Below are 25,192 nucleotides of genomic sequence, written 5' to 3'. Positions count from 1 at the left end.
CTCAAGATATTGCCTCATTTCCGAGTTGAAGAAAACTTTGAGGACCAGCAATCCAGTGTTTTTCAAAACACTTTCGACTGAGATCCACAGTAAGAAACATATTTTACATGACGACTCACTATACCTACCCATAAATTCTATATGTTGAAAATAATCTTTTGGCTGGGCGCGGTGGCTCACGCCTGTAATCCCAGCACTTTGGGAGGCCGAGGCAGGCGGATCACTTGAGCCCAAGAGTTTGAGACCAGCCTGCCCAACATGGCAAAAACCCATCTCTGCTAAAAATACAAAAATTAGCCTGGCGTGGTGGTGCGTGCCTGTGGTCCCAGCTACTCGGGAGGCTGAGGCGCAAGAATCACTTGAACCTAGGAGGCACAGGTTGCAGTGAACCGAGATCTCACCACTGCACTCCAGCCTGGGCGACAGAGTGAGACTCTGTCTTGAAAATAGTAATAATTTTTTAAGAAACATTACATACTTACCCTCTCAAACTGATTTCACAACCACGGAGAGGTTGCAACCCACCATTATCTTTCCTACTTCAGATGGAGGTTGGAATGGGCCCTGTCCTGCCCCATGTCAGAGATACCTCCACATCCAAACCTAAGTTCTCTCTAGCACTCACCCAAACCAGCAGACCCACTTATAAAATATTTCACCATCATCCACACACATCCTCAGCCCCAGAACTAATTTTAAAGGAAGTACGATAATAAAAAGTTGTAATTCTAAAGATACTAAAATGATCAAAGCTTTCAGGCTTTAATGATCTTTTGAAATAATCAAGTGTTTGGAAGATTAATGATAGAGAAAATATGACATATATTACAAAAGTGAACTGCCTGATAAATAGCTTTCCGAATGTACCATGCTCATGAGTGAAGACTGCATGCTGACCCTGTGTGTCTGGGGCAGAAACAATCAAGCAAGATGGACACCAACTGACAGCAAGGCAGTGCAGCCACCCCTCAAACATGTAGACAAGTTACAAATGAGAACTTTGCCAAAAAGCTGGTATCATCCCTAACAAAAGTGGAACTGTTATTGATTTCTATACTTTTCCACTCAAAGTGGATGTGGGACAGAACGCATCTGGAAAAGGCAAAAACCTAACCAAATGCACCTCTGCTATTCTAAGGAGAGATAGAAAGCACTCAGAAAGATGGCAGAACCTTGTTCTTTTTTTTTTTTTTTTTTAAAGACAGAGTCTCATTCTGTCACCCAGGCTGCAGTGCAATGACGCAATCTTGGCTCACTGCAACCTCCGCCTCTTGGGTTCAAGCGACTCTAGTGCCTTAGCCTCCCGAGTAGCTGGGGCTACAGTGATGCAGCACCAGGCCCAGCTAATCCAACTTCTTTTTTTTTTTTTTGAGATGGAGTCTTGCTCTGTTCCCCAGGTTGGAGTGCAGTGGCCTGATCTCAGCTCACCGCAACCTCTGCCTCCCAGGTTCAAGTGATTCTCCTGCCTCAGCCTCCCAAGTAGCTGGAACTACAGGCATGTACCACCATGCTCAGCTAATTTTTGTATTTTTGGTAGAGACGGGGTTTCACCATGTTGGCCAGGCTGGTCTCGAACTCCTGACCTCAAGTGATCCAGCTGCTTCTGCCTCCCAAAGTGCTGAGACTAGCGGCATGAGCCACCATGCCTGGCCTACCTTGTTCTTATTAGACACTTGAAAAAATCCTACCTTTTCACAGAAAATTAAAATTCACTCCTAACATACATGAAAAATAGGCTTTTTACTATACAAGGTTATTAAAACAAAAAGTTTTCTTCATGCAATTATTTCACAGTACTTAGTGTTTGGGGATGCTATACTTACAAGGTAAATTAGCTTCAAGTTCTGCAACCTCTGTAGAAACAAAGAAATCATTATTAATATTAGTCAATTACTCCACATAAAATCACCAGTTCTAAATTGGCAATTTCCTCTAGAACACCGAATTTAAAAAAAAAAAAATGGATGAACTGAATAAAACCTGGTCTAAAGTTTAGACTTTAAGCCATTTAGCTGCTTTCGATATACAAAGTGACTTGCAGAATGCCAACAAATTCAGTCAAAAGTCCTTGAATATTCACTTTAATGTAAAAGAAAAACATTTTAAATTAACATAGAAATGACCTATAGGTAGCCAGTCACTACAGTGTTTTTAAAAGTGGTTCCAAGTACTGGAATGATTCCTCTCAAAATCTGATCTATATGCACCTTGTGTTTATGTCTGTTCCCAGTGCTGTCTTCCAGTTACTCCCTCATAGCTGCATTTCTTGGCCCCAGTCCTCTGCCCCAGGGCCTCAGACATTGCAGTCCCTCTTCTACGAGCCATTCTTTTGGTGTTTAAGCCCAGCACCCCCTCTGCAGGACAAAACTGCAACCCCCCGCCACAATCCTGCTCACCACTTCTATTCAACACAGTATTAGAAGTCTACACCAGAGGAATCAGACAAGAAAAACAAATAAAAGGCATCCAAACTAGAAAGAAAGAAAGAAAGAAAATTATCCCAGTTTCAGGTGACATGATCCTTTTTAGGTGCAGAAAGCCCTAAAGACTGCCCCCTCCTTCCCCGCACACACACCTACTTTAGAATAAAATGGTTGGGAATAAATTTAAGGAAATAGAAGATCTGTATACTGAAAACTGTAAAACATTGATGAGAGACATTAAAGAAGACACAAATAAATATATGGAAAGATATACTATGTTCATATATTTGAAGAATTAATATTGTTAAAATGTCCATACTACCCAAAGCGATCTACAGACTCAATGCAATCCCTATCAAAATTCCAATGGCATTTTTCACAGAAATTAAAAAAACAATTCTAAAATTTGTCTGGAATCACAAAACACCCTGAAAAACCAAAGCAGCTTGAGAAAGAACAAAGTTGTAAGCATCACACTTTCTGATTTCAAGCTACAGAAATCAAAATAGCACAGTACTGGCATAAAAACAGACACATAGAACAGAAAAGAGAGTCCAGAAGTAAACCTAAGCATATAAAAGTCAACTAATTTATGACATAGGTACCAAGAAAACACCATGGGGAAAGGATAGTTCCTTCAATAAATGGTGTTGGGAAAACTGGATATTCACATGCAAGGGAATAAAATTGGCTCCTTATCTTATACCATACATGAAAAATCAACTCAAAATGAACTAAAGACTTAAATGTAAGACCTGAAAGTATAAAACTCCTAGAAGAAAAGATAGGGAATAAGTTCCTTGACATGGGCCTTGGCAATGATTTTTTTGATATCACACCAAAAGCTCAGAGAAAAAAAGCAAAAATAAGCAAGTGGGATTACATCAAACTAAAAGGTTCTGTACAATAAAGGAAACAATCAGCAAAATAAAAAGGCAGCCTATGTGCCAGGCATGGTGGCTCACGCCTGTAATCCCAATACTTTGTGAGGTCAGGTGGGTAGATAGCTTGAGCCCAGGAGTTTAAAGACCTACCTGGGCAACATGGCAAAACCTTTTTTTTTTTAACAAAATACACACAAATTAATGGGGTGTGGTGGTACACACCTGTGTCCCAACTGCTCAAGATATTGAAGTGGGAGGATCACCTGAGCCTGGGAAGTCGAGGCTGCAGTGAGCCGGGACCACACCACTGCACTCTACACCACTCACTCTACGTGACAGAGTGAGACTCCATCTCAAAAAAAAAAAAAAAAAAAAAGAAAGAAAAGGTAGTCTATGAATTGGGAGAAAATATTTACAAATCATATATTAGATAAACAGATTAATATCTAAAATATATAAGGAAATCACACAACTCAGTAGCAAAAAAAAACATTAAAAATGGGCAAAAAACATGAATAGACATAAAAATGGCCAACAGATATATGCAAAGGTGCTCAACATCACTGAACATCAGGGAAATACAAATCAAAATCATGAGAAATCACCTCACACCTGTCAGAATGGCTGCTATCAAAAAGAGAGATAAATGTTGGCAAGAAGGTGGAAAAAAGAGAACCCTTGTATACTGATAGCAGGGCTGTAAACTTGGTATAGCTGTTATGGAAAACAGTATGGAAGTTCCTCAAAAAATTAAAATTAGAACTACCATATCACCCAGCAATCCCACTCTGATTATCTACCCAGACAACAAAATCAGTATGTGGAACAGATACCTGTGCTTCCATATTCATTGGAGCATTATTCACAATAGGCAAAATATGGAAATAACCTAAGTGTCACTGACAACTGCATAAAGAAATTGTGGTACACACAGTATATATGTTGGAACATTGTTCGGCCTTAAAAAAGAGATCTGTCATTTGCGACAACGTGGGTAAATCTAGACATTATGCTATATAAAATAAGCCAGACACACAAAGACAAATACTACATGATCTTACATATATGTAGAATCTAAAGTCAAAATGAAGAAACAGAAAATGATGGTGACGAGGGCATGGGAGTGGAGAAGGGGGCAGAATGGGGGGGATACAAAGTTACAGTTATATAGGATGAATAAGTCTAGAGATCTAAAGTACAGCATGATGACTATAGTTCATAATATTGTTTTATATGCTGGAAATTTGCCAACAGAGTAGATTCAGATGTTACCATTTTTAAAAAGGTAAACTATATGAGAAGATGAATATATTAATTCACCTGACTGTAGTAAACAACCTACTACTATGTTTATCAAAGCAGCATATTGGACCAGGCACTGTGGCTAATGCCTGTAATCCCAGTGCTTTGGGAGGCCGAGGCAGGAGGATTGCTTCAGGCCAGGAGTTTGAGACCAGCCTGGGCAACACAGTGAGACCATCATCTCTTTTTTTTTTGCCTTTTTCCACAACCTCCCAACCTCCTAAAACAAACAAACAAAAAGAGTCAGGCGTGGTGGTGCATGCCTGTAGTCCCAACTACTCAGGAGTCTGAGGTGGGAAGGTCACTTGAATCCAGGAGTTTGAGGTTATAATGAGCAATCATCGTCTCACTATGCTCCAGCCTGGGCAACAAAGAGAGACCCTGTCTCAAAAAAAAAAAAAATCTTTTTGTTGTATACCTTAAATATTTACAATAAACAGCTAATTAATTAAAAACAAAAACCTGCAGTTTAGCAGGGCATGGGGAAGGGCACCCTCGGAAATAACTGACCCGGCAAAGTCCTCTGTGCCTCAGACAGAAAGTAGTGTGCTCTGGGGTCTTTGGGACAGGGAGATTCTCTCCAGCTGTGGGGACTGAGGAAAGAGGAAGTTTCTGAGTTGGGCTTTGGCAAGTAAGTAAAATTTAGTCCTGTAGACTTAGGGGAAAAGAAGAGTATTCCAAGCAGATAAATTAGCAATGTGCGAAAGCACAGTGCACGGAAAAGCACAGAAACCAGACAGCATCCAGTGTGGCCAGAACAAAGGTCCCAAAACAGCAGAGCACTGGGAAACAAAGTAGAAAAATAGAAACAGAAGCGTGGAGAGAGCCATTGGAGATTTCTGAACAGAAGTTTCTAATCTTTGCCTAAAGAGGACAACCTTAGAAAGGGCAAAGTGGAGGCCAAGTGACCTAAGAGATGGGCAGCAAGCACCTGGCAAAGGCAGAAAAGTGTGGGGGCTTCAGAGCAAACAGAATGGAGAGGTTCCAGCAACTGTGAGTGGGTGGAGGGGGTCAAAGATGGCACCCAGGGGTGATGTGCTGGGATGTGCCAGAAAGCCACAAGAGACAAAGAGGAGGAGTAGGGGAGGGGGAGGAAGAGGAGGAGTAGGGGAGGGGGAGGAAGAGGAGAACAAGGCTGGGGGCACAATGAGGGCAAAGGTGAGGGGTTTCTGCAAAGTGATGCAATGGCCAAGGAACAGGGAAAGTTACAGATGAGAAACATGCCAAAAAGCAGGACAGCCATCGGGAACGTGGTGATTCAGTGAAAGAGCACAGAGTGTCCAAGGGGAAAGGCCATTGGAAGAGGATCAGACCTTGCTGATTCGCATTCAAAACAGCAGGAAAGCAGGAAGAGAGATGGAACCCAGAGTACGAAGTGAAGAAGCAAATGTGTGGTCAAAATAGCTGCAGCACGATTCCTTTAATAAGTGAAGTGGGGAAAGGCGGCAAGGGGAAGGGGCAATGGAGGCCAGAATGCTCGCAAAGCTCACCACCGAGTGGAGGAATGAGAAGGCTAGCTGAGGGCTCTACTCCGAGGCTCAGGGTTCAGGAGACCTGCAGGCCTCTGATCTCAGCTATTTATATGCTACAACTAAGCACCTGTGTAGAGGCACATGGCCCATTAAATGCACTCATTCTAGGGCCCAGGTATATGGAATGGGTACCAAAGGTGAAGACAGACAGTGGAGGAGCTAGAGAAAGGGAGAGGCCCACCCACAGCCACTCCCTCTCAGGGCCAGGACATGTTCTGGCCAGGGCAAGCCTTCTCACACTGAGAAAAAGGGCAGATCTCTTCAGCGGAGCTGAGTGTGGGGGGAGAAGAGGAGAAACAGTTCACCCACTTGCCATGATTAGAAATAGAGCAAGTTCTGTGACTAAATACAACCTGGGAGCCTATCTTCCTGGCAGTCTTATGTGGTGGCCCCTACATTAAAAAATATTCCCTTGACTGGGTGTGGTGGCTCACATCTGTAATCCCAGCACTTTGGGAGGCTAAGGCAGGAGGATCGCTTGAAGCCAGGAGTTTCATATCAGCTTGGGTAACATAGTGAGACTCTGTCGCTACAAAAACGTAAAATATATACATATATTTACTTAACAAAATATAATGATGGTGATCCCAGGAAAGGTTCACCATTATTCTTCTCATGCCCACACTGATACATAGCTGTCTTTCCAATGGGCCAGATTTTGCCCTTCCTTAGAGCAATGTGTGCGAAAGGCAGAGGACGGAGGAAGGCAACAGAACCTCGGACCACACCACCCAACACTGGTCACATCTGACACGTGTGACCTACACAGGTGAAGAGCAAATGAGTTGTTCATAGTGATCACTTTTAAATAAGGGTTACCTATATAATTAAACTTGATCTTAAAGCAAATACTAACATTTTATTCTGTATTATTTATATTTTGTTGATTAGAATTTACAAGAAACTGTTCTTGAGGGCCCTTCTTTTGAGAGATTGATGCTGGCCACTGGAATCCAGCTTTCCCTGGCATGACTCTGGCAGTGGCCCAAGCCACCTCAGTAGAGGGTGATAACTCCTGTCATCCAGCTTTTCCTACGGGAATTTAGAAATGTGTCCAGACGGCATGGTAAGCGACTGTGGATTGCAAGCAGAGGGGCCAGCATGACAGAAGCAAAAGGTTCAAGAGGACAGTCTAGTGACAAGGGAAGAGGTGAGGTCTGGGCACAGACAGACAATGAGGAGTGAGGCCACTGACCAGTGCTAAGACTGTGATGTGGTAGGGCGGAAGGGTGGGAAGAAATGGGCAACAGAGCCAGGCCCCTTCTCCTACGGGGATAGGGGTGCGGGAGCAAGAGGCACTCAAGGGCCAGCAAAGTGACAGCCAGGAAGATGCCAGACAACACCTGATAAAGAAAGGAATGGAAGCCCTGGCTGCACATTCGTCACTCGGGGAGTGTTTTGCTGGTTTGACATTTGACAGCTTTGTCAGGGACCAATTTACATACTGTAAAATAGACCCATTTTAAGTAAACGATTCAATAAATTGTAGTAAATTTTGGAGCTATGTATCCATTACCACAATCTAGTACCTGCTGAGCTTTTAAAAATCCTAATGCCCCAGCCCTAACCCTGACCAATTACATCAAGAGTTTCAGGTAGAACTTAGGTCTCTGAATTTTTAAAATTCTCTCCCAGGGCTGGGCGCAGTGGCTCATGCCTATAATTCCAGCACTTTGGGAGGCTGAGAAGGGCAGATCGCATGAACGCAGGAGTTTGAGACCAGCCTGGGCAACGTGGCAAAACCTTGTCTCTACAAAAGATACAAAAATTAGCCAGGTGTGGTGGCATGCACCTGTACTCCCAGCTACTCAGGAGGCTGAAGTGGGAGGATCACTTGAGCCCGAGAGGCAGAGGTTACAGTGTGCTGAGATCGTGCCACTGCACTCTAGCCTAGGTGACAGACTAAGGCCTTGTCTCAAAAAAAAAAAAGAATTCAAATTCCAAGATGAGCATCAGGCTCACATTTGCATGTTCGGTGCAATTCACTCACGGAAGGAGGGCAGGCTGAGGGAGCTCCTGGACCCAGCCTACCAATGATCCCACCACAGTCAGAGTCCCTGCAGGCTTCTGGTCCAAGAAACAGCGCAAGCAAGGACTACAATCCTGGGGCACAGGATTTCAATAAAGATGCTGGCATTGTAGTTCCACCGGGGCAGAAAATAAGCCAGGCACGCTCCCACAGTGCTCCTCTCAGGGAGTTGTCACAAATGACAAGAAGTTTTGCCGCACTTCCAACGAGGGCAAATTAGAATTCACTAACATCAACAGTTATCACCTTAAAGTCAAGGTACAATAAGACTATTAGCAAAGCTTGGCAGCCTCTGGGCAAAGCAGTGGCCCTTCTCTGCACACCCTCACCACCTGAAGAACGCCACCCACCTACAAAGTAATGAGAAATGAAGATACTTTTAAAACTGCTCAAGTCTTGCCTATTTCAAGATGTGACGCGGCATTTCTGGGAGGCACCTGGCTGACACCTTGCACAATTCCGTGGCTGCATAACTTCCCTCTGATAGATTAGACTCTTTTCCTTTCTAACTAAAGATCAAACCACAGGACCCGTTTGAAGCATGACTACACTGAAATATCAGATTGCAAAATCCACCTGATCACCACAGAGGCCCCCACACAGCACGTACTCACCTTCTCCTGCCCTGGCCCTAACACAGGGCTCCTGCTGGCTCCTTGCCGCCTGCTCCCTGACCCTGCATACCCTGTGGGCAGGGGCCATGTAATCTGCCCCAGCCCTATGAGCTCAGTACCTGGCACTGGGGCTGAGCACACATGGGGTGCTCGGGAAAAGGGGGACACATAAGCATACTTGCCTACAGGGTGGCAGTGCCCCTGCTGTGAGTTTCCTCTAAGATCCAAGAATGTTTCTTTTCACATAGCTGGGAACTGAGGAGGCATTCCAAAGGTGCTGTGGACAGAATTTATGCCCTTCACCCCCAAATTCATATGTTGAAGCTCTAACCCCCAATGTGATGGTATTTGGAGGAAATTAGGTTTAGATCAGATCATGGAGGTGGAGGCCTCGTGATGGGATTCATGCCGTTATTTAAAAAAAAAAAACAAAAACAAAAAACAAAGAGGGACCAGAGCTCCCCTTCTCTCCTCCATGTGAAGACACAGCCAGGAAGAGGCCATCTGCAAGCCAGGAAGACAGCTCTCATCAGGAACTTGATCATGGCCTTCCAGCCTCCAGAAGGGAAACACATGCCTATTGTTTAGGCCAAACCATCTATGGTCCTTTGTTACAGCAGCCCAAGCTGACAAAGACAAAAGGCTGGTCATACAGGCAGATGACTCTTGGCAAAAGCCAGCTCCAAGCTCCATCAGACAACACTAGGCAGAGCTGCCGAGCCCTTCAACCTAGGTAGAGACAGCTGCCACTTTCCAGGTGGCCTGATTACTTCCTTAAACCTGAACCACTGCCTCACAGATTTCTAGAACTAGAACTTTATTTCTTAGCTTCCCACTGCCTTTACGCATTAAAATCCTCAAATCCACCTTTTCTGCATGCCTAACATCTGGGAGACACTTGACTCACACACAGGGCCTCAGCCCCTCCACAGACAGCACCACCACGGCTGAGGCCTCACACTACAGAGTGCAGGCCCACAGTGCTCATGGTCCCCTCCAGACTCTGGAGGAACAAGGCTGTAACTCTGAAAAGCAGTCACAGCCCCTGTAGCAGAGCCTGGTATCACTAAGAATGGAGCCCACAGGCCTCCTACCACTTACTTTGAACACAAATGCAGATGATGTCAACTTGAGCCCTCATCTATGCTTCCACAGGGTCCTCCCTGCCCACTAGGCTATGTGGTACACCTGAGGGGCTGCCAAGTTTCCCGGGGCAGCTCTACTGGCATTTAACCCTCCAACAAAGCATGTAAAGGTCAGCTTGCGGCCAACTGCCTTACATCTGCACTAGCTGGATTCCTCCCCTTGGGCCACTGCTCTAGTTTTTAAAATATGTATTGTAGCACAGAACCTCCCAGCTACACACACTGCTAAATGCTGTGACTACCCTGACAATGTGGCATGCCACACCCTGAGCCCGCCCTGCTAGAGTTCTGCACCAGGACACGCTGGAGACAGTGGTTCCAGAAAATAGTAAATGCTTCTCTTTCTCCCCCAACACTGAAATGGGGACATGTGGCAGACCTCATATAGGAAGGTGAGGGTCCCACCCGTGACTGGACTGCTCAGGCAGACACAGGCACCCTCACAGAGGGAGGCCCCTGCATCCTAGATACTGGGAAGCTCAGGCAGATGGGCAGCCAGACCCTCCCACTGCCCCAGCCCCCATCAGCCAAAACAAGAGAAGGTTAGAAACTACCTGGGACTCAGGGGCTGATTGGGACAAGGGGTACACACAGAATCAACCCCCTTTAGCTCCCCTAACTCCAGACTTCACCCTGAAATGGCTCAATTCCAAATCCCCACATTTAACAAAGACTGACACAGGCAAAGGGTCCTGTCAGACCTCCTGGAGACCCTTGAGGTCTTTGGGGGTCACTAACTGTATGCTGGCACTACAATGTATGTTGGGTGAACAAGTGAAAGAACAGGAAGACAGACAGGCATTGAGCTATTAGATGGAAACAGTGCCAAACCTCAGACAGATTAAGAAAGCAATTAATTCTGCCCTGAGGGGTGTTTGGGGGGTAGGGAGCACCATGGACTCAGACCCTGACGGACTCAGTCACACAGAGGTTCACAGGGAATGCCAACAACAACACTGGCAACGGCCAGCCCTCCAGTCAGGCCTGGACCCAAGTCAGGGCCAGCTCAAATGCAGATCTGACTCTCTCTCCTCAGTGACCCCAGCTTCTGGAGTCAGGACAGACAGCAGCCCAAAACACTCATCATTCTACACCCTCCAGGCAATGCAGCTACAAGCATCACTCCAGCTCCAGCCCAGAGGGTGCCCTCAGAACTGGACTGAGGATGCTGAGGAAATGTGGGTGTGGCTGAGTGGGGAGCCCTTGCGGCCATCTGGAGGCCTCCCCATGGCCGGCCACTCTAAAGCAGGCCACGTGTTTCCACAGACCTGGAATCGAGCCAGGAGAGCTGACTCTGGCCTCCCATCACTGTTCAGAACTGGGCTCACTCTTTCAAGAAAAAGAAGGGGCCTCTGTTGTGCAGATATCACTGGCCCTTCCTCATACCCCTCCCCAGGGACAAGCTCCTGCCTCCTATAAGCTCAGCCCTACTGCCATCTGCACCACACCAGAGCCCACATCACAGGTGAGCAAGGCAATGAGCCAGGCGCTGTGACGCAGCAGCACCCAGATCCCCTCAGTGAGGGCTGTGGGCAGGCAGCCTTCAGCAATCACCCCTTTCAGGGATTTGGTGGCTGCACAGACCTGCACTCCACACTACACCTGTCCCAGGCAACCCTCATCTAACGACTGACAGGTGCAGAGCAGGAAAACCTGACTTTCTCACCAGACTGAGGACAGCTCTGAAGGGCTGTGCTTGTGCTTGCTCTTGCTCCAAAGCAGAGGCTGTCGTGGGGCCTTCCTTGCTGCTTGAGTCTCCCTCTGCCTGCTGTTGCTTCCCTCACCTACCCCACAGGTGTTGTCCCAAAGGTACCCCTTAGTAAGGATCCTGCATGACAAACTCCCTACCTCCTCTTCAGGAAACCCAGCCTATGGCATAAAGTCCCAAAGACATATTGATACAATTTTCTACCACCTATGGATGCTCGTGAATAACACCCTTACACAAGCCACAGTACCAGATGACAGTTCTGACTATAGTAATCTTTCTGAACTCCAACACTCTACTTTCCTCAAAGTCCCAAAAGGGAGTTTGGATTTCACCTGGAAAGGATTCTCACTTTATCACCCCTCAAAGTGACTTGCCATGCCCTCCAACAGCCACAGCAGCCTCCACAGCACCACTTCCGCCATAACTCCCCAGAGGATAGAAGGCCAGACTGCCACCAGGGTCAACAAGCCACCCACAGGGCAAGCTAAACAAAGGAGCACTCTAGGGACGGACCCCACAAGCATGAACCATCAGGCACTCTTGTTGCACTTTGTGTGTACAGCCACCTCTCTCAGATCAGGCCCACCCTTCTCTTTACCCAACCTCCACCACAAGCCCAAACTACTCACCACTCAGCCTGGCCTGCAGCCCCTGAGGTGAGTGGAAGGCAAGGCCACGAGAGGGAAGGTTACACTGAGTTCTACTGCCATTTATCACCAGTGCTTTGGACTCTGAAACTTAATCGCCACCAGTGCCTGGGGAGGATGGAAATGGTAGCCTCAAGAGTTGGCTCTGCACCTCTTCTTGTGAGACCCTTCTCCTTGTGAGACCCTTCTTGTTCTTGATGGGTTGCACAAGGTCAGAGAACCTCAGCTGGGCCCTGTCAACCTAGCCAAAGATATTTCCTTCCTTGGAGCTGGAGGGCCACCCAGGTTGGTAGGTCTTAGTGGGCTCTGTCAGGCCCTGGAGCCAGCAGAGAGCTCCAGGGTGAGTTCCTGAGCAGGGCAGGAGACATGGAGACGCAGAGCCTCCTTGAACTCTTTTCTGTGGACTTGCACTTCTATTTTGCTACTTTGGTTTCTGTTTGTCGCATCTGTTCCCCCAGAGCCTGTCCTACCCCAGTATGTGGGTCTGGCTGTCTTGCTGCAATAAACCCGCAAAGTGGGCAAGTTTCTTAACCTGAGTCTCAGCAGTTCATGGGTAAAATGAAGCATCAATCTGGCAAGGCTTTGAAAAGTCAAACAAGAATTACCCCATTAAGTGCCTACTATGGCTCGAATGGGGCCAAAATTCATGTTGAAGCTTAATCCCCACTGTGGAAGTATTAAGAGGTGGGACCTCTAGGGAAGTGATTGTCATCAGGGCTCTGCTGCATAAATGGCTTAGTGCCTTATAAAAGAGCAGGAGGAAACTAGCTTAGGCCCTTTTTGCCCTTCCATCTCTTCTGCCATGTGAAGACACAGCAACAAGGTGCTATCTTTGAAGCAGAGAACTACCTGTACCAGATACCAATCCTACTAGGAGCCTGGACTTCCCAGCCTCCAAAACTCTATTGTTTATAAATTACCCAATCTGTGGCATTTTGTTACAGCAGCACAAATGAACTAAGAAGGTGCCCAACAGAAGGCCCGGCCCTAAGTGCTCAGTATACAAAAGCTCCTATTAGCTACTATTAACCATGACAATGACTGGGTAAAGAAGATGGGACAGTCTGTTTGTCAGCTTCTACCCACTCCTCCTCAGCTGACACACAGGCCCTCCTCGCTGCAACTCCTCAGGCACTGAAGCACTCACTGTCTACTCCAAGTACAGCAACAACACACCATTTTCCTGGCTTGTGCTGCAGATGGAGCCCAGAATCTGAGAAGACACTCAAGTCCTATCAGGCACACCCAAGTAAGGTGCTCCAGCTCTTGCCCCGCCCTCTGGGCCTCTTAGGGTAAAGCCTCCAGCACAACAGACGCTGAATACAATCTACTGTTCTCCCAGGCTTAGTAAGTAAGGCCAAAATGTGAAATACCATTCTCACTCCACTTTCAACCAATCATCCAGCTGGATAATCCAAAACTAAGTCCAAACTCAGGGGCAGAAAGAGAATAAGAAAAAGAGTACAGGCCAGGCACAGTGGCTCATGCCTGTTAGCCCAGCCCTTTGGGAGGTTGAGGCAGGCAATTACTTGAGGTCAGGAGTTTGAGACCAGCCTGGCCAAAATGTTGAAACCCCATCTCTACTAAAAATACAAAAATTGGCTGGGCATGGTGGTGTGTGCCTGTAATTCCAGCTACTCAGGAGGCTGAGGCATGAGAATCGCTCGAACCCAGGAGGTGAAGGTTGCAGTGGGCCGAGATCGTGCCACTGCATTCTGTCTTAAAAAGGAAAAAGAGGACACTGTTAAGTCCCCACAAACCCAGTGCCCTCACAGTTCCCATTCCTTCCCCAGTTTAACAGTGATTTGTGTCTGGGAAGGTCAAGCACAGCACATTTACATACAGCAGCTCTTCTGCTGTTAGATTCTTCAGGACACGTAAATGCCTGTAATCTCCATGTTGTCAACCTAACACAACATGAAAACAGGGAGTTCGAATACACTAATCAACCCTTTGCTTTCTAGCTGCTCTACATGTAAGAAATGTAAACACTTGCTGGGTGCAGTGGCTCACACCTGTAATCCCAACACTTTGGGAGGGCCGAGGTGGGTGGATCACTTGAGCCCAGGAGTTCAAGACTAGCCTGGGCAACATAATGAAACCCCATCTCTACAAAAAATAAAAAAATAAAAAAACTAGTTAAGCACGGTGGTGCATGCCTGTAGTCCCAACTACTCAGGAGGCTGAGGTGACAGGATCACCTGAGCCCAGAAGGCTGAGGCTGCAGTGAGCCATGATTACGCCACTGTACTCCAGGCTGGTGACAGAGTAAGAGCCTGTCTCAAAAAAAAAAAAAAAAAATTAAAGAAATGTAAACACTTGTTATAAAGTAAGGCCAGGCACAGTGGCTCACGTCTGTAATCCCAGCACTTTGGGAGGCAGAAGCGGGTGGATCACCTGAGGTCAGGAGTTTGAGACTAGCCTGGCTAACATGGTGAAACCCTGTCTCTATTAATGGCCGGGCGCAGTGACTCACACTTGTAATCTTAGCACTTTGGGAGGCTGAGGCAGGTGGATTACCTGAGGTCAGGAGTTCAAGACTAGCCTGGCTAACATGATGAAACCTCGTCTCTATTAAGAATACAAAAATGGCCGGGCATGGTGGCTCATGCTTGTAATTCTAGCACTTTGGGAGGCCGAGGCAGGCGGATCATCTGAGGTCAGGAGTTTGAGACCAGCCTGGCCAACATGGCAAAACTCCATCTCTACTAAAAATACAAAAAATTAGCTGGGCGTGGTGGCAGGCGCCTATAATCCCAGCTACTACGGAGGCTGAGGCAGGAGAATCACTCGAACCCTGGGAGCAGAGGTTGCAGTGAGCCAAGATTGCACCACTGCACTCCAGCCTGGGCGACAGAGCGAGACTCCATCTCAAAAAAAAAAAAAACAAAAAAAACCACAAAAATTTGGCCAGGCGTAGTGGCTCACGCCTGTAATCCTAACACTTTGGGAGGCCAAGGTGAGCAAATCACCTATGGTCGGGAGTTCAAGACCAGCCTGATCAACATGGAGAAACCCCATCTCTACTAAGAGTATAAAATTAGCCAGGTGTAGTAGCGCATGCCTGTAATCCCAGCTACTCAAGAGGCTGAGGCAGGAAAATTGCTTGGTACTCGAGAGGCTGAGGCAGGAGAATTGCTTGAACCCGGGAGGTGGAGGCTGTGATGAGCCAAGATTGCACCACTGCACTCTAGCCTGGACAACAAGAGCAAAATTCCATCTCCAAAAAAAAAAAAAATAGCTGGGCGTGGTGGCGGGTGCCTGTAATCTCTGCTACTCAGGAGGCTGAGGCAGGAGAATTGCTTGAACCCGGGAGGTGGAGGCTGCAGTTAGCCAAGATTGCGCCACTGCACTCCAGCCTGGGCGAGAGTGAGACTCTGTCTCAAAAAAATAAATAAATAAAATACAAAGTTAACTTTATTATAATTAAGCAAATTATAATCTCCTTAAAGGCTGCAACTGTTTCTTCATCTTTTATAGGTCTTATGACCCCCAAGAAACTGACTTCAAAGCACTTGAAAATTTTAAGAGTTTGCTAAATGAATAAATGCAAAATTTACGCTCAAACATACAAATGAATGCATATCTGCATGCACGCATACTCTCATACATTTTACCAACCCTTCTCCAAGGATAAAGTTCCTCCTCACCAACATGGATAGCAGAAGTCACTAAAACTCTAGAACACTATATGTTATAATTCCGTGAAGAGAACTAATTTTTCACAAGACTCGCCGTAGGCTTTGACCTGAATAAAACAGGATAAGATCCTAAGAGATTACAAAATTTGACTCCTTCCCCTTTACAGAGCAGAAACTATGGTGCTGAGAGTCAGAAAGAAAGGAAGATAATGGCAGCTCTGAAACCAGTCTTAGGCCTTGCTTACTCTCAGCACCTTATTCTTTCTGCTAGCATTTTGGCAGACGTGACAAAGAACATCCCAAGTGTATAAGACACACTGCAGTTTCTAATACCATCTCCTTGCAACAGCGTGCTCATATCATCTGCGTGGTACAATATCCTTCACTATAAGAGATAAGCAATTATATTTTAAAATCTTTTAAACAGGTATTTCTATTCAGCAGTAGGTTGCTTTATATCCCCAAAGACTCTCCAGTCAAGCTTCCTTTTGTTATAGGATACAAAAACAGTTCACACGAATGATCATTACCTTTAACAAGCAATTTGTCTCTCACAGAAACCCTCCGAGTCGAGTCGGACGCTGTGGCTGCCGTCCGGGACCCTTTGAGACCATCGTCACGCTTCAGTTTACTTGCTAGCGTTAGCATTACTGCTGCCTTTACCCTGAAAGACAGCAATGAAAGCAGGGTTAAGGACCAGGTCTCCAGAGACTAATTAGACATTGAGAAAAATATATAGGTGCTTTTGTATTTTGATTTTTTCCCATAATTTAGTTATGGAAAAAATTTGTACACATTAATAAGATGGGATTCCTTCATAATACATTTGAGAAGCTCTATGCCATCCCCTATAAGCCTAACTTTTAAAATTATGAATTAACATTTTTTAAAAAAGAGAGTCATGGCTGGGCACGGTGGCTCACAACTATAATCCCAGCACTTTGGGAGGCCAAGGTAGGACTGCTTGAGCCTAAGAGCTCAAGACCAGCCTGGGCAACATGACAAAACCCTGTTTCTAAAAAAAATACAAAAAAATTAGCCAGGAGTGGTGGTGTGTGCCTGTAGTCTCAGCTACTCGGGAAGCTGGGGTAGGAGGATCCCTTGAGCCTGGGAGGTTGGGGATGCAGTGAGCCGTGATTGTGCCACTGCACTCCGGCCTGTGTGACAGAGCAAAACCCTGTCTCAAAAAAAAAAAAAATTAAAATTAAAAAGAGTCATGCATTTCACACTCATTGGGTGCCAGGCCCTGGGATGTGGTTGTGACAAAGCTCCCATGGAACACAAGGTCTAGGGTGGCCTCCACAGCTTCTCAACCAGCATGCCCTCACCAATGGGTTCCACATGAGTCCATTACTGCCCACTGGTAAGTCGGCCCTTCCCTGCTGCAGGGGATCATGCACACACATGGTACAGTCCCAGGGTCTGGCCCATCACCAACCGAAGCAGCACAGCCTCTGGTGGAAGAGGAGCACCACTCTTTGCTCTCCTTCCTCTTTTAATAAAGGTGTGGATAGAGCCTTAATAAGCACCTTCTCATTTATTCATGCTGTGTTGCATTTACTTACATTTGTGTTTTATTTATATTTTTTGGCAATTTCAACATCAAGACTAAATTAAAATTAATGTCCCAAAGTAGATTATGTTCACTGGTGGCTTCCACCCCATCTGTGTTGCAGGTTCCCCTGCTGCAAGCTCACTGGGAGGGACAACAAAGACCAAACACAGGTGATGCCCCTTGCTATCTGGGAGACGGTTGAAGAAATGCCACAGTTTGTTTAAAATTTTATTTTTTAAGGGCAGTTTTAAGTATACAGTAAAATTAACAGGAAGGTACAGAGATTTCCCATATGCCCCCTGCCCCAACACACGCACATCCTCCCCTATTACCAACATCTCCCACCAGAGGGTACATTTGTTACAATCAATGAACCCACATTAACACATTATAACTCAAAGTCCACAGCTTACATTATGATCCCACTAATTATAACAAAGTAACTATCCTCTAGACTCTGCCTTCTGTTTCTAACATAAACTGACATTAATCCTCCTCCTAACTCTTGCTCACTTTGCCATGGTCAGAGAGGGTCACTGGAACTTCTTTTGACTGAGGACAAATATTTGTCACCAGGGCCAGGTGCCGTGGCTCACGCCTGTAATCCCAACACTTTAGGGGAACAAGACAGGTGGATCACTAAGCCAGGAGATCGAGACCACCCTCGCCAACATGGGGAAACCCCGTCTCTACTAAAATACAAAAAAATTAGCCGGGCATGGTGGCCCACACCTGTAGTCCCAGCTACTCGGGAGGCTGAGGGAGGAGAATCACTTGAACCTGGGAGGCAGAGGTTGCAGTGAGCTAAGATTGCACCACTGCACTCCAGCCTGGCAACACAGTGAGACTCAAAAAAATAAAATAAAATAAAATAAAATAAATTGTCACCAGTTCAATATTTCCATAATTTCCTTTGTTGCTTTCTATCATTTTATTTCAATACCACTCTGATCGTTTCAACAGAAAATGATCTAAAAATTCCACGTGAAAAGCTTGACCTAAGCACAGAAATTTTAGGTTGAGGCTAAGATCCTGAAAGTCAAATAAGAATACTCCTTTCCTCATTGGCATTTGAAACCATTTTTCACCCAGGTCTCTTACACAGTTTCTCACACCATCTTCTGCATATCCCCTAAATGCTGTCAGATTTTATTTTCTATTGTTTGTACCATGAAAACAGTACAGGCCAGGCACGGTGGCTCATGCCTGTAATCCCAGCAGTTTGGTAGGCCGAGGTGGGTGGGTCACCTGAGGTCAGGAGTTCTAGACCAGCCTGGCCAACATGGCAAAACCCCATCTCTACTAAAAATACCAAAAAAATTAGCTGGGCGTGGTGGCGGGTGCCTATAAATCCCAGCTACTTGGGAGGCTGAGGCAGGAGAATAGGTTGAACCCCGGAGGTGGAGGTTGCAGTGATCGTGCCATTGCACTCTAGCCTGGGCAACAAGAGTGAAACTGCATCTCAAAAAATAAAAAAAATTAAAGAATTTTTTCAAAACGAAAACACATAGAACACGATCTTCTGAACTGCATAGTGTTTTCCACTAGAGGACACGGACATACACATACCCTAAACCCCTTAAGAAGCACTGGTCTAAAGGCTTCAAAGACAGCTCTGCACTTTCACAGTCATAAGCTCTTAGAATTGCAAAGTTGGAATGGACTTCTCCCACTCCCATTCCATTTTAACATGTGGACCCCAGGACAAGAGGCCCAGAAGGTAGGCTGCCCAAAGCCACTCAGCTGCTAGAAGCTGTCACCACAGACACACCAGTTTCCCTCTTGTGGATGACAAAAATGTTTTTTGTTTGTTTTTTGAGACAGGTCTTGCTCTGTAGCCCAGGCTGGAGTGCAGTGGCGTGACTTGAGCTCAGTGCAGCCTCAAACTCCCAGGTTCAAGACATCCTCCCACCTCAGCACCTTCTACCCCCTAAAGCAGCTAGGACTACAGGCAGGCACCATCATGCCCAGCTAATTTTAAATTTTTTTGTAGAGACAGGGTTTCACTATGTTACCCGGGCTGGTCTTGAATTCCTGAGCTGAAGCAATCCATCTGCCTCAGCCTCCCAAAGTGCTAGGACTACAGACGTGAGCCACCATGCCAGGCAGGAAATGTTTTTATCTCGAGTGTGGTCATGGTTTCAGACTGATCAATTACACAATTTAAATATGGGCAGTTTAGTGTATTTCAATTACGCCTCAAAAAATTTGACAAAAATGTGAAAATAAACCAACATTAGTTTCTTCATTGTTATGCTACTGCGCCATCTCCTCAGGTGGACCTCCATAAGAGCACATCTTCACAGCTTTGCCCAGGGCAAAGCAGCTGGATTCAGCTGATGAAGTTACTTCACAGGGAAATAGTCACAAACACCTGTAGGGGCTTTAGCTACCACAGACAGTAGCACCATCTAGAGCCAAGCTCTCCTGCTTCAGCCCCTACCTGGAATGATCTTGTCAAAAATCCCTCACAAGGATTCCTTGTCATGGAACAGAGTCTCCCTTCCCAGCCAAGTCTGCTGCCTCGTGTGCAGACTCGAGCACATCAGTCCTGCCACATCGTCAGAATCACCCAATTATGGACCAAGACGTGCATCCATCCATCACCTGGGGGTCAGCTGGACGCACCAGATGCCCTACACAAGGACTACCACGTCTCTGGCTGACCTTGGGAATGCAAATGAAGCAAAGAGTAAAAAATAAAAGCACAACATGCTTGAACATGAGTTCAGCAGGCAGTAACCTAGGAAAGTCAGAATGAAGAGTCCCACAGAACAGCAAGCACCAGGGCCACACCCAGCTCTCGGAGAACCTGCACTGAAGGAGGCTCAGGGGAGCCTGGGGAGAGAGATCCCTCACACACTGAAAGGCCAACCACCAAGAAACTCTTCTGCACCACTACAGCCCACAGGCTACGCTTAACGCTTTTATACCCCCAATCACACCACGATGAAGTCTTCTCTGTGGGCAGAAGATGCTCCAATATTCAATTCCACTGGAAGAGTCAGATTGCTGGTTTATTATCTTCAAGTCTGTGACTTGCAAGATATAAAAGAATGTAACACTGGTGCTTTGTTTTCCATAGAAAGTAATAAAAAATGTACTTCCCTAACATTCTAAGAAATCTAATACAGTGACCATCTATTTTTCTATCATGTGTATCATTTTCACATGCCACTTTAAGGATAAACCCAAGGCCTAATTTGGGAATGTTTCCATAGCTGTAAAATTAAATTTAAATCAAAGGATTCTAACAAAAAATAAGTATTCAAACTGTCAAGAGGCTAGCTGAATACCTGCAGTTGCTTCAGAATTCTTCTCCTTCTTCAATATGCTTCAACTCTTGAAGATCTGGTTTAAAACAAAACTTCCTCTTTCCTGCAAACTACGCTCTAAGGCAGCATTTCGGTAACAGATCAGCTGTTCTGCACAGCATTCTCAGTTTCTAAATTCCACAAGTTGTAATTGGCCCAGCTAGGTTCCTCCTCTGGGTGGGACCTGCTTTCAGACGGCCCAGAGAAGAGTATCTGGTGTGCAACTTACTAGTGCCATCAAGTGATATTTACTCAGCATCCCTGCAAGCAATGGCAAAACCAGGCCACGTCACTTGTGCAGGGACACCAGGGGCCAGTCAGCTCAAGGTGAGGGGGCTACTTATTTACAATTCCTTCCGAATGGAGACGTCTCAATCCAAGCATAAAGGATGGGACTGCGGGTCACTAGGGGACACTCAACTTCCCCAGCCAAAGGGGCCCCGATCAGGGCACAACGAAGTCCACATCCCACTCTTCTACAGAATGCCATTGCCCAGGAACCTCCCGCTCGGCACAGGAGTACGCTGGTTGACTGACCATCTTTGGAGTCCAGCCCCTTTTATGTTCAGCAGTAAACCTGCCCCTTCCTGCACTGCCTACTACCTGAAAGGCAGGTATGTCCAGGTGGGGGGTCCTCAAGCCCCACAGCACTAAGCTTGGTGTGATTCTGTCTCTCAATCTCTCTCTCTCCCACCTCTATGCTCCCCCTTGCCTTCAACTCACTCCTCAGCCAGGATTCCACTGCCCCAGGCAGGCCAGTTTCCTCTTTGTTCCTTCACAACACCCTGCTCATTTCCAGAAGCTTCTATTCAATCTGATACCCAGGTCCAGAATGCCCTCCTTCCCTTCACAAACGAATCCTACCCCTTCCTTCAGGGGAAGATTCCTACCTACATCCCAGCGTCTCCTCCTCCAAGAAGCTTTCTCTGGCTATTCCAACCCATCCTGCCCCCACTTCCAGGCGGTCGGGAATGCAGAGTGGGGGGCCCAATTCTCTCCTGTGACAGATGAGGAAACTGAGCCCAGGGAGGGGAAGGCCACACCCAAGATGACACACCAGCAGAACTAGGTCTGGAACCAAGACTCTGCTGCACTAATTGTTCCAAGATGCCCTTCCTTCCTCGTCTCCTTTGCTGTGGTAAAAATTTTCCAAACTAGCCTGGCCGCCCCCAGTTGTACGTAAGCGTCCATACTTACTCTTCCCGCTGCAGGTACGAGGACCGGGCGCGAGTTGTCACTCCCCTCACCTCCCCCGCTCCTCACGGCCTAGCGCGACTCCCGCCCCGATCGGGAGTCCAGTCCCGCTTTCTGCGGCCACGTCGGGCCGGTGACCTTGGCCAGGCGCTGGACGCCCCGCTTCCTCCGTACAAGGCAGGCAGCCGATCCCGCGAGTGGGGCGTGAGCGGGCCAGGTCTGTGCCACGCTCGGCCCAGGGCCTGGTTCACACCAGGTGCTCCGCGCGGGCCGTCCCCCGCCACCGCCGCCGCGGTCACTCACTGCCGGGAGAGGCCAGCGCCCCGGCCGCCGACGCCGCCTCCGACCCCCGGCTCGCTGCCCGCGGCCTGCGGCCCCTTCCCATTCACGCCGCTCGGCCTCGCGTCCGGGTGCCCGCGCCCGCCCGGCCCCCGGCGTGAGGAACCCGGCGGGCCTGAGGCGGCCCCGCCACCGCCCGCGCCCTCCGCCCGGCCCGCAGGCCAGCCCGCGCACCGGCGGCCGCACCTCGCCCCGCCGCAGAGCCGCACGGTCGCTCCTCACCTGGGCTCCCCGAGACAGGCGAGGCGGGCCCGGCGCCCAACACCATGCCCGACCCGGGCGGCTGCTGCGAGACGCGGCCCCTCACAGCCGCACCGGCTCCCGGCGGCGGGACCGGAAGTGGCGGGGCGGGGACTCGGCCGCTCTGGCCCGCGGCAGCCGAGACAGCAGCGGGCGCTTTAAAAAAAAAATTCAAAGTCGCGAAAAACTTTATTTGGAACCAGACACGCGAACAGCGGCATGCACCGGTCGGGACTGGGCTGGGCGACGGGCCGCTCGGACCTCGCTCATTGGCAGAAGGCGCGGCCAGGGGGCGGGCACGGATTTCGCGACCGCCGCTGATTGGCGAGTAGCGTTAGGGGCGGGGCTTCCGAGTTGGCCCTGGAGCCCGAGCGCCGGAGGGCTGGGGGTTTTGCGCCTGGTTCCAACCCGGGTTCACTTCGTGGTCTGCAGGGTTAGGGGCTCGGAGGAACCCAGGCTATCCTTCCCTGAAGAAGCGGCCTCCGTGGCTGGAGCTCCCGCTGTCCAGCACCGCACCTGGAGTGCAAAGGACTGGACAGGCCCCCCGCAGCCTGCAGTGCAGAGGACTGGACCGGCCCCCGCAGCCTGCAGTGCGGGCGGTGAGGGAGACCGGGCGGTCAGACGCGCAAGCCACGACCAACCCCAAACCGGGTGCTGCGCCCACAGGCCCCACTGTTCTTGTCATGTCCCTTTTATTCCTTCTTTTCTGTCTTAAATGTGTTTAAAGTACCTTAAAAATCCATTTCAACTTGTCCTCTTTTGGGCGCCCAGATTCATCCCGCGCCCATTAGCGTCCTGTGTGATTGACGAGGGGCCGCCCTGGGCGTCAGGCAGGCCCCTGGAGGAGTGAGTGGGCCATCGGAAAGATGAGGTTGAGCATGGAGACGGTCAGAAAGAGACAAGGAGTTAGACTTTCATTTCCAAAAACCCCACTGAGAGGTTTCTAACAGTGGAGTGACAATATCAGGTTTTCTTCCTAAAGGAGGCTGGCGGGCCTGGTGGCTCATGCCTGTAATCCTAGCACTTTGGGAGGCCAAAGTGGGAGGATCCCTTGAGCCCAAGAGTTTAAGACCAGCCTCCTGATGGTGGCAAGACCCCATCGCTACAAAAAAAGAAAAAAAAAATTAGCCGCGTGATGGCGCGCGCCTGTAGTCCCAGCTACTCAGGAGGCTGAGATGGGAGGATCACCTGAGCCCAGGAGGTTGAGGCTGCAGTGAGCCGTGATCGCACCACTGCACTCCAGCTTGGGTGACAGGGCAGACCCTGTCCCCATAATAATAATAAAGGCTTTGGCTCTAAGTGAGTCGGTGGGAAGGGAGTCAGGAAAACTGGTCAAGAACACAACTCAGCCGGGCGCAGTGGCTCAGGCCTGTAATCCCAGCACTTTGGGAGGCCGAGGCAGACAGATCACTTGAGGTCAGAAGTTCAAGACCAGCCTGGCCAATATGGCAAAACCCCGTCTCTACTAAAAATACGAAAAAGCCGGGTGCGGTGGTGCACCCCTGTAATCCCAGCTATTTGGAACGCTGAGGCAGGAGAATCGCTTGAACCCGGGAGGCAGAGGTTGCAGTGAGCTGACACTGTACTCCAGTCTGGGCGACACAGCAAGACTGTTTCCAGAAAAAAAAAGAAAAAAGAAAGAACACAACTCGTGTTATTTCTTGTGTTTGGGACCATGTCTCTCCCTTTTTTTGCCCGGCTGACTCTCAACTTTTTCTAAGCTAAGACACCACCTTCTCAGAGGCCTCAAAGTCTGGGGGTGGGGTGGGGCAGTGCAGGTGCCCTCTGTGTCTTCCTTGGAGCCCTGCACTTCCCTCTTCCTTATTGTCATGGCCTGTTTCCCTGACTAGGCTCAGCTCCTCAGCCCTCCTCTTCCTTCTTCCTCCAGCCTCCCCTCCTGCCACCCCCTTTCCCATCCTGGAACATGCCGGTGATTAAAACACATCTGCTGGATAGAGATGGCATGCGCTGGCAGCATGAGTCCTGGTGAGAGGAGATAAGGGCTTGAAGATTGCAGTGTGTGAAGGTGCAGCCGGAATGGCGTGAGCACTTGTCTTACTCATAAGCGTCACTGTCTGCAGAATGGATTGCACCACACATTGGCCCACGTAGGCCCAAATTCCACAGCGGTGGATGAATGAAGTCATTTCTAGCTCCATTTCATGAGGCTGCCTAATTCTTTCACTAAGACTTATTTAGGACTTCCTAGTTTATTAACTCAATTAATCCAAACAATAACCCCATGAAACAGGTATTATCCCTATTTTATAGATGAGGAAACTGACACAGAAGTTAAGTAGTCTGTTGGCAAAAAAGGTCAAACTGTAAAATATTTGAAGAGATTTTATTCAGAGCCAAATATGAGTGATGAAGCCCTGAGTCACAGCCTCAAGAGGTCCTGAGAACATGTGCCAAGGTGGTTGGATTACAGCTCGATTTTTATAAATTTTAGGGGTGCCAGAGGCGTTTGAACCAGAGCAACTCCATCTCAAGGCTAAGACCTACTGGGCTACATTCCCAGGAGGTTAGGCATTCTAAGTCACAGGATGAGATAGAAGGTTGGCACAGGTACAGGTCACAAAGACCTTGCTGATAAAAGGATGCCATTAAGAAGCCGGCCAA

The 25,192-nt window shown here is 47.9% G+C and overlaps 1 protein-coding gene across 4 annotated transcripts in view; it reads right to left on the bottom strand.

Moving 5' to 3' along the window:
- The window catches only part of UBE2F (ubiquitin conjugating enzyme E2 F (putative)), a 75,158-nt gene extending 52,434 nt beyond the window's left edge, over positions 1-22,724 (bottom strand). For 2 of the 4 annotated variants that reach the window (XR_010122914.1, XM_063648180.1), the window contains exons 1-3: positions 22,553-22,724; positions 16,459-16,592; positions 1,824-1,853 (exon numbers count right to left, since the gene is read on the bottom strand). Coding sequence is in view for 3 of the 4 variants with exons in the window: in XM_063648180.1 (XP_063504250.1) it covers positions 1,824-1,853; positions 16,459-16,576 (148 nt within the window). In the remaining variant the exon portion in view is untranslated. Of the gene's footprint in view, positions 1-1,823; positions 1,854-16,458; positions 16,593-20,779; positions 20,906-22,552 lie in introns of those variants that run through there. The other 2 variants (XM_054479417.2, XM_063648181.1) reach the window with 2 other exon arrangements.
- Positions 22,725-25,192: the final 2,468 nt, after the last annotated feature.

This window comes from Pongo pygmaeus, chromosome 11, assembly GCF_028885625.2.
Source record: "Pongo pygmaeus isolate AG05252 chromosome 11, NHGRI_mPonPyg2-v2.0_pri, whole genome shotgun sequence".
In the NCBI taxonomy this organism is placed as follows: Eukaryota; Metazoa; Chordata; class Mammalia; order Primates; family Hominidae; genus Pongo; species Pongo pygmaeus.
The sequence above is the reverse complement of the archived record's forward strand: the minus strand, read 5'-3'. Positions and strand labels throughout refer to the sequence as shown.